This window comes from Oryzias melastigma, linkage group LG19, assembly GCF_002922805.2.
Source record: "Oryzias melastigma strain HK-1 linkage group LG19, ASM292280v2, whole genome shotgun sequence".
Lineage (NCBI taxonomy): Eukaryota > Metazoa > Chordata > Actinopteri > Beloniformes > Adrianichthyidae > Oryzias > Oryzias melastigma.
This window is the reverse complement of record NC_050530.1, coordinates 12833570-12846028: the sequence shown is the minus strand read 5'-3', so window position 1 is coordinate 12846028 and position 12459 is coordinate 12833570. Positions and strand designations below refer to the sequence as shown.

Here is a 12459-nt window from a genome sequence, read left to right as displayed (position 1 = left end):
GTTCAGAGAAACGTAAATGGTGTTTTGCTGAAATTCAGGTGGCAGGATTGGAACGTGATCAGAATGATAGCACATAGTTTTAAATGAAAGAGTCATCCAGCAGGGAGGCTAAAAATAGACAAACAATTATGACAGGATGTTTTAATCATGTACAAACCATAAATGAATTGTAATAATTAGAGTAATCAGATGCTGTAATTTGTTTTCACATCTTTGTTATTTCCTCTCTGGAGATGATGGAGTTAGCTCGAGGCTTTGCATCTTCCCTATAAAATAGCTACACCTCAGATTAAATAAGTTTAAAACTAAAATAAAACATCCAAAGGGTAAGAACAATGTCACAGATGTACAGAGGTATGAAAAAAAAAAAAAAAAGGAAAAGCAATGAGAACACTCACACGCAGGAAAGACGGGAAGCCCATTCCATAATAGCCCACAGCAAAGTAATCGGGTTTGGGCCGAATAACCTTCACAATGTTCTCGTAGAACTGAGCCTGTTTCCGCTGTTGTGTGAAAGATAATAAAACGTTAGGGGGGCCAAGAAAACATTTAAATATTTATGACACTCTTGGGGAGAATTTCCTTTATAATCGCACAAAAGTTTTACTGTTTTGTAATCTTTAAAAACATACCTATGCATGTTTGTTTTTCTGAATATAAGATTAAATTAAATAATACTACTACATTATAATGTTTCAAATACTGGATCTTACTTACCAAAGATGCACTGAGCTGCTCAAAGTCAAACATTTCATTCTCGTACTGTTCCGCCAGTTCTTTGCTCAGAATAATTGCTTCTTCCCACATCTATTGAGAACACAGACACTCAGAGAATTAATTAATTACAACCATTAACGTGGAGATAAAGCTGTATTTCTCTGAAAGCTACACTCTTACAAAAATCTGACATTTCGTTTTGCTCTGCTGAGCAAAAAGCACTAAACTTTACGTTGTTTTATTTTGCCCTTGAGAGTTCTCCAACAGAGCGGAAACTAGATTCAAACCCATTAAACGTGTGGAAACAAGCAGCTCTCTGATTTCAGTTGGATGGGCTGAGCTGGCCCAGACTGGATCCAAATCGCCACTTGGATTTACTCCGCTGCCATTTGGAGGATGGGAATGTCAGCGGGAACTGATATCTACACTCCTGGAAAACGTTTCCAGTCAGACGCAATGGTCTGTTCTTCCAGCCACTCTGACACTGTGACGTCCCTCTGATGGGTTTATCCAAGTTTCTATCAAATTGTCGCCTGCCTAAGAATTCCTTCCAGAGGGACGGTTGGCTGCAGAGCCAAGAGCGGTTTCTGCATCTTCTCTGTGATGACACACGTAAAGCTTTCTGACATCATCCTCGAGAAGCTCTGGCTGCAGATCCACTGATCCGTTCCAAGCTTAGCTAACAGTCTGAAACGGTTTGGAAAAATAAAAATATGTCGAATGTTGAGGGATGGCGGTGCAGCCTGCTCAGCTCCACGAAAGGGAGCATTTTCTCATTCTCAAGTGGCACAAATGGCATTCGAGTATGACACTGAAGTGGCATTAAGGTGAAAATGAGTAAGAACAGCAGGACAGATGAATGGGAAAAGAGCTTTTACGAAAGGTTAAGGCATAAAAGAAACTATAAATATATAAAGTAATGCCCATGTTGTCAGATGAAAAACATCAGTCATGTAAAACAAAAAGCAAATTTCACAAAAAAGTCTGGTACAAATCTTACCTTGCCCTTGTCGAAGTAATTAATAATCTCCTGGTAGAGCTGGTCCTTGAGCTGTCCTTGAGTGGCGGCCTGGTAACCATCTCTCTGTGTCAGGTGGGCTGCACATGGCTCGTCCGACCACTACACAGAACAAATTAGCATTGGGGTCAAAACCATGCAAAACAATGCAGGACCGAAGCCCAAAGGGTGACGAGAAATCAATCGGTCGTCTTACCGATGCAAAAAGGTGTAATTAATTTGTAGCTTTTTTTTAGGACTGTTCAATTCTTTGGCAGGGAAAAAAGCTGAAATTTAGATTGCAATGTGTTTGCAAAGATACAGAAAAAATATATTTTTTGCTTTATTTTCCAAATCATGTCATCAGAACCCGAGAGACTATCAATCAAACTGATGTTTTGTTTTGATAAAATCTGAAATATTTCTGCCTTCCTAAATGGAGTTCCAAATTCATAAAGGAAATCTATCAAACTGCTGTTGGGTTATTTATTCAAAACGCTGCTTTCATTGCACCGGGCGACTCAACGTTTACAGATGTTTCTTTGGTGTTTGGCAGGAGAATCTCATCAGACACAGAAACCCCAAAGAAAAACATGCTGATGCTGTTTTTTTTTTTGTTTTTTTTTTTTTTAAATCCAGAATGGAGAGTAATTTGTGTTCTGGCGGGTCTGAACAGCCTGGCAGGAGGACGAACAATCTGTTTGGCCCAAGTGTAGAGGAAGTACAATCTTTTGCATGTTGGAGAACAAATACAGCTAGTTCTAGTTAGAATTCTGAGGACCTGGAATTGCCCACTCCCTGCTTTAAATATTAGTCTCCACATTGGCACTTATGATGCATTCACACCTAATGTGATCTGTACATCAAAAGAGAAGCTGCAAATGTGAATTTGCTGCTCAACACCTGTCCAAAAATGTATCGATAAACTTGTGTGGGAGGAGCTACCGTCTAAAAAATTTAGCCTCGTCGCTACATGGAAACATTGACTGGATATCTCATATACAGTCAATGCACAGAAGACACGGATGATGTTGAGAGATGTTGAGTGATTCAAATTCTTTGCCAAAGTTATGATATTTGAGCCTTAGAAACAACGTGTTTGAAACGGGCTGTTACCAGGACTACTGATGTCCAAGACCTTAGATCAAGTCTGTACATTGACTTAAGATTGAAAGTTTACCCCCCTTTTATGTGAATCCCATGCAGTGTGAACATTACTTTAGAAAGGTTGGTGAAAACAATGACACTGAAGCTGGTTTACTTAAGGAAAACCAATCATTTCATCAGATTTACATCATTCCAACTTAATTGGTAGTTAGATCAGGCATCCTTAGTCGATCTTGCTTTAAAGTTTAAAAGCATGAAGAAAATGGTTGAGCAAAATGTACAAACTTCCAAAAAAAATCCGATTTGTTTTTGTTTGCTGTAATCAGGAGGAAAACAGATGCTAAAGCACAAGTAGATTCCAAGTAATGAAACGGACCCCTGCAGATGCAACTGTGATTAGTCAGCGAGGAAAATGGGATTCAGTCACAGACAGTTTTTTTTATTTCTTTCTGAAATCCCAATTTGAAGGCTGATGAATGCACCCATTTATGCAAACAGATGAGTTTTGAGGTGATATAATTTGTCAGAAAGGTACAGAGGAGTGATGCAAAAAAAAAAAAAGAAAATCCCAGCTTACCAAAGCCCAAACAGAGTCTTGTAAATTGCATGAGAAATTGTGGCGTGTATTTTTGGCAAAGGAGGATGAGCTTCTTGATAACCTATTTATCAACATATTTCTAACTGAAAAGATCAGGAAGAAATAAGCCTCTCATCACCATGAAGCAATAAAACAGAGATGATGCAGATTATTTTGGTTTAAAGTGGAGTGCTTTTCCTATAATAAGTCTTATTTTGCTTTTAATTCTATAATTAGACAAGTTTGGTCAATAATATTATTGAAGCCGGTTAAATAACTGATGCTGCTTAACATTTTCACTTCAAACACACTGAAATGATTTTTTATTGCTGCTTAAGGTTAAACTCTGCCTGCTTTGCAGTTGTTTTGTAGTAAATCTGAGCAAATGTGGCTTGTTAGTGTGCTGCATCTGCTTACCTTGAGTAGCTTTGCATGCAGCAGCAAGGTGTAAGCAGCCTCTGTGTAGTTGTCACACTCTCTGTGCAAGTCACACAGCTTGTACAGGTATCTGACAGGAAACAATGCTTTTAGATATGTAAGAGTGCTTTTCACACTTAACCAAAACACCTTTTCTTTCTGCTTCAATAAAACGAAAAGAAAGCCCTCTTTATTGTTTCACTTCTACAACACTTGACAGACAGCTGAGAAAAAAAAACCCTCACACTGTTGTAATTTGAAAGAGGAGGCATACTTTAAAAAAATGGAGCTCCAGGGATTTACATGAATAAAAGAGGATTAATGTTCTCCATGTAATATACCTTGGTGTTTTATATAAAATTCCTCAAGGGAATGAATCAATTTTAGCTGGAGGAAAATTCTGGACGGGGTCTTACCTGATGTACATTTCTTCTCTGTCAATCTCCTTGTAAAAGTTCTACAATAAAAAAAAAAAAAAAACACATTAAAAAATCTCCAGAGGAACACAGTTTTGTAATAATCATTTTATTTTAAAAAATCACCTAAAAGGTTCACACATGAGTCTCTGGCAGCATTTGATAGAAACCCAGCTTTGGATAAATGCTAGATATAGAAGTGATAGAGCACGGCTGAAACAAATGCTAAACACAAAGCCACAGGTCTGCGGCCTTCTCCACACCTTTAATCATGTGGGATAAACCTGGCATTTTGGCACCACCTGATAAAATGTCACGTCCCAAAAAGGCATCGACTAAGATTAGCCGCTCAGTGATAACATCTCAACACACTCTGACATGTGCAGGTCGTTTTATTTTGTGTCTGGGAGCAGATGGGATTATGGGAAGTTATATTTGTGCATGATGCTACGTTCAAGCCGGGCATGTGAGGCGCTATTGAAAGTGCATTTTGGCGTCACACTGGACTGTTATACCATTACTGGATTGGCCTTTGCCTATTTGCTGCTACACACAGTGATGTGCACGCTCAAGCGCCATTGCTTTGCATTGAGTCACGTCAACAGAGCACTGCTGTTCCAGTGGAGGACAGGCAGGCATCAACCACAGAAATCAAGCTAGATTTTCACAAAACTTGGCTCAAATTTTCACATGTTATATTTAAATATTTATTATCTCTAAAGATGAATCTGTAAACAGTGCAAGAATTGCACCTTGTAAGTGTTACAGGTAACATGTTAAATTAACATCTTCTAAATATCCATGATTTTTAATTTTGCTTCTGTGCTAAAATCTATGCAACTGAGATGCACTCTTTGGGATGTCTATAAGTTCCTCTGCTCATGTGTGTCAGTGGCTGTCTTACCAGCACGTTGACCGTGCAGCTCATGCGGTTTTCCTTGTTCTCGTCATGCATGATGGTCCTGTAGTCCAGCAGACGCTCCAGCAGGCGCACTACCAGATTGACGAAGAGCTCGCCCATTCTAGCCAAGTACTTGTGCTTCCGACAGTGCTCCAGCAAACTGGTGTTTGTTATGAAACATAGAACAGAGATAAAAAATAAGGTGTTGAGATTCTAACACCCTTTCTATAAAAGAAAAAAAAACTGACAAAGACTTGAGAATTTTTTTTTTTTGCTGTGACAGTTACTGTGATGGGGGAAAAAAATGTCATTTTCACCACACCTGCAGTTATCTTGAGGAGTGATACGTCCCAATTAGCATGATCTAACATAAGGCTCAGGCGTAATCCTGCCCGTTAATCAGCGCTTACATTTTCTGGAAGAGGAGTTTGTACTGTTCGTCTCCGCGGCCTCCTTCCACCTCGTGATCCAGTTTGGTGATGATCTCGTTCTCGAACTGCAATTAGACAGAGCAGGCGTAAATAATCAGCACAGCTAATTTTTCAATTCATTAGCCCCATCCCTCTTCTCACCCTTCACGAAGACTTAGGGTAAGGCGGCTCAGGCTTCAACTTTAATCGTTCGTCTCGAGCAGAACAGCTGGCTGTGAGCCCATACATTATTTTTTCAAATTTAATTATTACTAATGTTCTTCTTTGGCTGTTTACATTTTTTGGAGGCGCACTAAACAAAGCAATATGTCAAGACACAGCATTACTCCAGCCATACTGATGTTGTCAGCACCGTCAGTGATTTATAATCCTCTTGTATTATTTTATATTTAGCTGAAGTGAAAAAGATGATTTCATTCTGTTCTAATAAAGCTATTTCTGAAATGTTACAAAGAGTTGAAGACTTAAGCATACTAAAAAAAAAAAAAAGATTTATCAACACATAAAATAAAGAAACTCAAAAAGGGAAATAATTGAAGGATATTTAAATATCATCTGTTTTTTAAATAACTATAAGGCTAATATATATATATATTTTCCAACATTTTAACACCTTAAACATAAATAATACAAAGTTTTTTGGGAGTTTGTTCAGAAGATTTAATAAAGATTTAATGCAAAGAGGCTTAATTACACATCGATGCTCCCTATACTCAAACTGCTGATAATTGCAGAACAACAAAGCAGAACTTACAGAATTACAAACAGGATTTAGGCTATAAATCAGATTGACTACTTCTACTTTACACCTAACATCTTTATTAATGCCCCTCACCTGTTTCTGTTTCCTTCCTCACAGTTCTTTTTTAGTGTCAGACTGTTACTTTGTAGGTGTCTGAAGGAGCGACATTGTTGATTGATTCTTCCTGCTGCTTTAAAATCATTGAACCTGAGTTGCTTTACACCATTCAGTTTCTAACCTTTGTAACTCAAAGTGCAATGACCTCTTCCACTCTATGATTGAGTGATACAAATATTTTTTTTTATTTTACCCATTCTCTGTAAAATTGCAAAGATTCAAAGTGTAAATATCCCCTCACCAGGACAAACTAATGAATATTTTAAATAATCTCTTGTTGATTTTTGTACGTTTTGAGACACACCCGTTGGAAGCTGCAGGTAAAGTGGAACTCGCACTGCATCATGTCAAAGAAGATGGGGATGGTTGCCTTTCGGAGCTCAATCTCAGGAACGAGCGTCATCTCCAGGATGGGGCCAACCATCTCAGGGATGAACTTTATCTTGTGGGGCCCTTAAAGATGACAAATATGCTTCACAAATAAACCAAAACATGGGATAGAATTTTTACTCCATAGATGTGGACAATTATTTGAGAAACACAAAAGTCTTAAAGACCCACTACAATCATTTTTTTTAAATCTATTTTCAAAGTGTTCACAGCATTTTTTATTTATTATTATGCTGTTTTTAGCCAAAATCAAAACATCTGTGTTGTTTTCTAGGACATAGTTTCTGAAGAGCGGAAGTAGTTAATTAGAAATTCACCTCAAAGATGTGGGTGGGGATCAGGGAGCTTGTGGCCCACCTAATCTATTTTCGACATCACAAATACAATCTTTTCCAAACTGCATTTTTCATCACAATACTCAAATTTGAATACTCAAAAACGCAATTTTAAGCTTAATTTTCTTTAAATATATCCTCTGTTAAGAGAAAAATGCTACAAGAAGATGTTAAAAACACTATTTTAATCGAAGTGGGTCTTTAAAGAAAACCTAGACCGCTTTTTATGTTTGTCAAGTCTTTTTCTATCCTTTAAAATATAAAAATAATAAAACTCAAAACCAAATGAAAACAATAAAAAGCTCTGTATGAGACAAAGCTCCTATTAGAGGATCAAAATGTGACTGAAATGATAAGTAGATAGAATCAGGTGAGAGAATCTTACAACCTAATTTGAGAGAAATCTCCATCCTGTGAGACTTGATTGTTCTCTCATCACATTACAAACATAATTGTTTACATTTAGCACCCTCATTTTCACTGACTGGCAATAAGAGACAGGAATTTAAGCTTGCCAATACTAAAAACTAAAAGTCCTTCTGTTTCCATTAAATGAAAGCAAATCTTTTAATTAGAAAGTTATTTTTAAAATCAGAAAATTAGTGAAGTGATCATTAATTATGATTTTTTTAAAAAACACATATAGCTTATAGATCAGGTTAAGTCTTTTGTAGATCACATATTTGCTAATGATTACTTTGTTCAAGTATTCTGTGGAACCATTAAGAAAGTTACTTTACCGAGATTGTACCACATATCCCTTATTTCAAAGCCAATCTGTCTCCTCATGTCCTGGTACCTGAAACACAAAAAATGGAGAAAAACAATCTATTATCCATCTGGATTTATATCTTCCTGCAAAACTTTAAAGTAAAAAGCACCTTGTTTTAAGAAAAATTGTCTTATTTTCTATCTTGCCCGGGAAATAATATTATCAAGTAAGTTTTTCAAAAACAAAAAAAGTTTGAGATAACATGTTTTGGCGACTCAAATTTTGTTCTTAAAAGAAAAATTCTTGGTAAGACCATTTCCTTAGTTTTTTTTTTACTAGCATTTAGAGAAAATCTGCAAATTGGTTAAGAATTTTTGGGCTTGTTTTTGTAAGAATTGACTTGCTCTTCCATTCAGACAATGATATCTGACTTTTTTTTTTATTACAAAAAAAGCTTTTTTAAACTACATTTCCAGTTAATGGTTAAAAGTGGTTCCCAACTTATAGAGTGAAATCTATAATGTAGCAGATTTACAGTGCCTGGTCAGCGTTAAATGTATTTTTATGATGCTCCCTGGCACAGACCGCTAATGAGTTATGGCTGCCATTCTAAGTTTACAACATGCACACATGCTGGTAGTGAAGTGGCTGTCAGGGATGATCCATCTCCTGCTCAGTTTATGAATTCAAAGAAAAATAAAGACAGGGCGGATGACAGAACGTATAGCGTTTGATCAAGCAGTTTTACATTGAGGCTGCAGATAAAACAAAGGCCAAAATTGCCTCATTTGCATTCACAAAAAGCTATTCCGCTTTGAATCCTTCCCCGCGTCACAGTCCTGGGTCACAGAGAGGACAAAGTGAGACGAAAGGTCAGAGAAGGTCACACAAAGAGTGAAGTGGAGTTGTTCTCTGAAACCTATCACCTGAAATAAATAGGAAATGCTAAGCTCAAAGATAAAACCTTTTCCAAAAAAAATCTGTAAGGACAACCTTGGTGAAAGGGATACTTTATTTTTTCTAAGGCTCAAATTGACCTATAACAGCACATTTTTGCTGCATCACTGAACGCTGATAACTAATTAAATGCTTTTTTTTTTTTTTACTGCTGGTTAACCACTGGGAATAAAAAGCACTGAACCCTAATATTGTTTTTGAGCTTCGCTACAAAACTCTGCCGTCAGCCTGGCTGTGTGGCCGATTGAGAAAGCAAAACAAGTTGCAAACATCCATCCAGAGCTCTGCTGTTTTATATCTGCTGTAAACTGTGTTTACAACACAGCTAAAAGAGATGAACAGCATCAACTTAAAGATCCTCCAGGTGTCATGTAAAGCTGGGGTCCCCAACCTTTTTAGGCCACTGACCGGTTTAAATTAGACAATATTTTCATGGACCGGTCTGAACGGGGCCAAAGTTGGCATTTTTAGGCTTCCAGATCCTGAAAATCTATTTTCAAAATAAAATGCTTCAACAAGAAATTTGGTTTAAAAAGTATAAAAATATTAGTAGAATTTTTTATATAAATGATGACATTTCATTAAAACAAGGTTGTTGATTTGTAGAAGTTGTTCCAGGCTCTGATTATCTTTCAAGGCAAAATATTGATCATATTTTGTCTTTATATAAATCCTCATTCAATTGGTATTTTTCAACACTTTCTGTGCAGATACCTAATTCAGCCTTGCTACAGGAAAATCCTCAAATGTCCCTTTTACAAGTTTCCACAAATCACCAACTTTATTCAACTGAATCTTCATTCTCCGTGAACTGTTTGTGGCTGGTTTGAACTTTGTGATGAAGATTTTCCCTAAAGTCAAAGTGGGGGCTAACAACCAGACGCTAGCTTCAACTACGTACCATTTTAAGGTGTGATGGATAAATAAAGTAAAATAAAATGACGTAACGGTCATAAAACTAGTATTTTCTAAATATAATATAATTGTGAATCCTTCATGTCTCAATCTTTATTATCTGTGTGTGTGAAACAGTCGAGCATGTCAATTCATATTAGCCGGGGCGGCTTCTACTACATGAGAACAACTTTCTCAATAATTGTGTATCGAGGGAAACTCCCGGTTTTATCAGTAAACAGCAGCTTTATTGTTCTTTGAAGTCAAAGACTTTTATTTGGTTTCCTCATTGGCTATTTTCTCCCAGAAGAAACTTCACAAATATGTTTTTTGTTCATGTTTTTGGCTTTGGGCTACAATCCAGGTAGCTATGCAGCTAGCCGCTTTATGTCATGTGACCACGACAGATTTTGTGAACAGAATCTGTCAGTTTTTTCCAAAATAAAACTTCCTTCAGGACCAAAAAATAAACCAAAAGGAAATAATTTCAGTTAGCACATATATTTATTTTTTTCTGTCTGTGGCCGGGTACCAAATGACCCACGGACTAGTTGGTTGGGGACCACTGATGTAAAGCACAGAATAACACCTTTATTTCCTACAGAGAGTGACTTACACATGGGAACTACCCCTTCTCTACAACTTTCAATAATAACAAGTGATGTTAAGCTGCTGCTAATGAACTGTGGGTGTAATTTTCCTCATTCTCGCTGATTTCACGTGTTCACATGGCATTCATGTGCCTCTAGAACCCTCTAGACACATTAATCTACCGATCTGACATTTCTGATTTGTTCCTTTAAAGGTCTCCTTTAAGGCATGTACTAAGAGATGGTAATTCAAGGAATGTCAAGAGTTTCAAGGATTTTTATTATCATTTCTCCGTAGGGTGAAATTAAATTTGTAACTTTAGTCCTGCGTCAGCCAATTACAGAGCAAATAAAAATATTAATATGATAAAAAGAAACATAAATGTAATAAATTGCAAATGAAAATTATACATTTTTACAACAATAACAGATTTATATATTTTTTTATTCTAGATCTCCTTGAATGTGCTGTGTTTTGCTGCCTTTTCTATGTCAGAATTTAATCCACAGGCCGTCGCGCCCGATGACCCTGTGTCTCCTCCTCACACCGCGATTACATGAAACCTTGGCATGAAATTGCGAAGCACTAAACGGACTCTGATTTATGATTGACACCCCTGCTGACCCAGAACTAATACCAATTCAGAGCCGTTTTCACACGTTCTGCTACCTGAGAGCATCCAGCGGCCAAAACAGAATTCTGAAACCAAGTCGATAGACCGGCGGGTTCAACACAAAAGACAGACTAATGTGTTTTGATAGGGAAGAGAAGAGCATTCAAATAATGCATCAAAATAAGCTGCATCATCTCTTCACAGACTGACCAGGTCAAAGCACTTTAAGGTGTTCAGCCTTCAAAGAAAGCGGTGATGCGGGGCCTGCAGTTTGATCTTGAGGGGAAGGCTTGACTGAATTAAAAATTGCAAAGAAAAGCCTGTTTCTAAATGGATTTATGGATGTGTTAAAGTGTAAGGCATTATGCGTGAAATCCTTGACTGCCTTTTATTATTATCCATGTGCTCGCTTGCGTGTAGCATGCTTGACTGTTGGAAGGAATTCCCCATAGGGGTGTGTAAATGACTGTGTCTTCATCTGTGTGAAGAAAGATGCAGCTTGCTTTTTTCTGTCCGTACACAGCGAGACAGACAGCTGTGAATGTCGCCTGTCAGGACCTACAATGCACACCTGTCAGCGGCAGGAGAAAGGGATCTCAGACGGGTTAACTAAAAATAACGTGCCGACAGAGGGACAGCGGTGAGCAGGTCTCTGCAGCATGTGTTGAGCAACGCAATTGGGTCAGCGGGAAAAGGATTATGTTTGACAGGGAAACAGGAGAGTGAATGGGGAAGCGTAAGGGTGATGGAAATGGAGTAGATGGGGAGTGAAATGAAAAAGGGCATAAAAAGAAAAAGATTTGGAAGCATCAGATTTCAGCAACAATTGAGACCAAAGGATGAAGAAAAGATGAAACAATCCTCCTCAAACAGGCAAATAACAATACCTCTACGTGTTCACTACCTTCTCAGAAAAGAGTTACAGCATAAATTTGATAAAAACTGTTATTTAGTTGTTCTAAAAAAAATTGTAGAATTTGCAGCTGAGCTCTGAACATTGACTGTGGTAGTAACAATGGAATACAAAAGAGAGGAATGGAGATTGTGAAAAGGCAAAAATCCAAACCTTATTAGCACCGATTGATTTCCAGCAAAGTCAAACTGATGTCAATAACAGTTTTTTGAACAACACAAGCAAAAATAATTGTTCAAGCTGAGCTTCGGATACCTGAAATTTTCATCGACTGTTTGAGGGGTTGTAATATTGGTTGGTATTTTTTAAGATTTCTGTTCCAACATCACAATAGTTGACATGGCGAAAGTGTTTTACCATGAAGAGATAAAATGAAGACATGTTCTTTAAGTCCCACTGTGATCATAGTTTGATTTTAAACCACAATGGTGACATCAGTGTAACAGAAAAATATCAGAAAGAAATACTCAGAAATGCAATTTTAAGCTTAATTTTCTTCTTTATGAGAAAAATGCTACAAGAACATTTTAAAAACAACAATTTTCATCAGAGTAGGTCTTGAAACAACAAGTAGGAACTTGTGCTTTTTTAAGTCTACTTTTAACTATAAGTTTATTTTGAAAGAATCATTT

The 12459-nt window shown here is 37.2% G+C and overlaps 1 protein-coding gene across 1 annotated transcript in view; it reads right to left on the bottom strand.

Moving 5' to 3' along the window:
• dock1 (dedicator of cytokinesis 1) overlaps positions 1-12459 on the bottom strand; it is a gene marked incomplete in the record, with an annotated part of 178335 nt that overhangs the window by 26596 nt on the left and 139280 nt on the right. Inside the window, 9 exon segments of the mRNA XM_036217180.1 lie at positions 399-503; positions 718-807; positions 1718-1837; positions 3816-3906; positions 4232-4272; positions 5136-5292; positions 5543-5628; positions 6727-6875; positions 7888-7946. Coding sequence (XP_036073073.1) covers positions 399-503; positions 718-807; positions 1718-1837; positions 3816-3906; positions 4232-4272; positions 5136-5292; positions 5543-5628; positions 6727-6875; positions 7888-7946 — 898 coding nt within the window.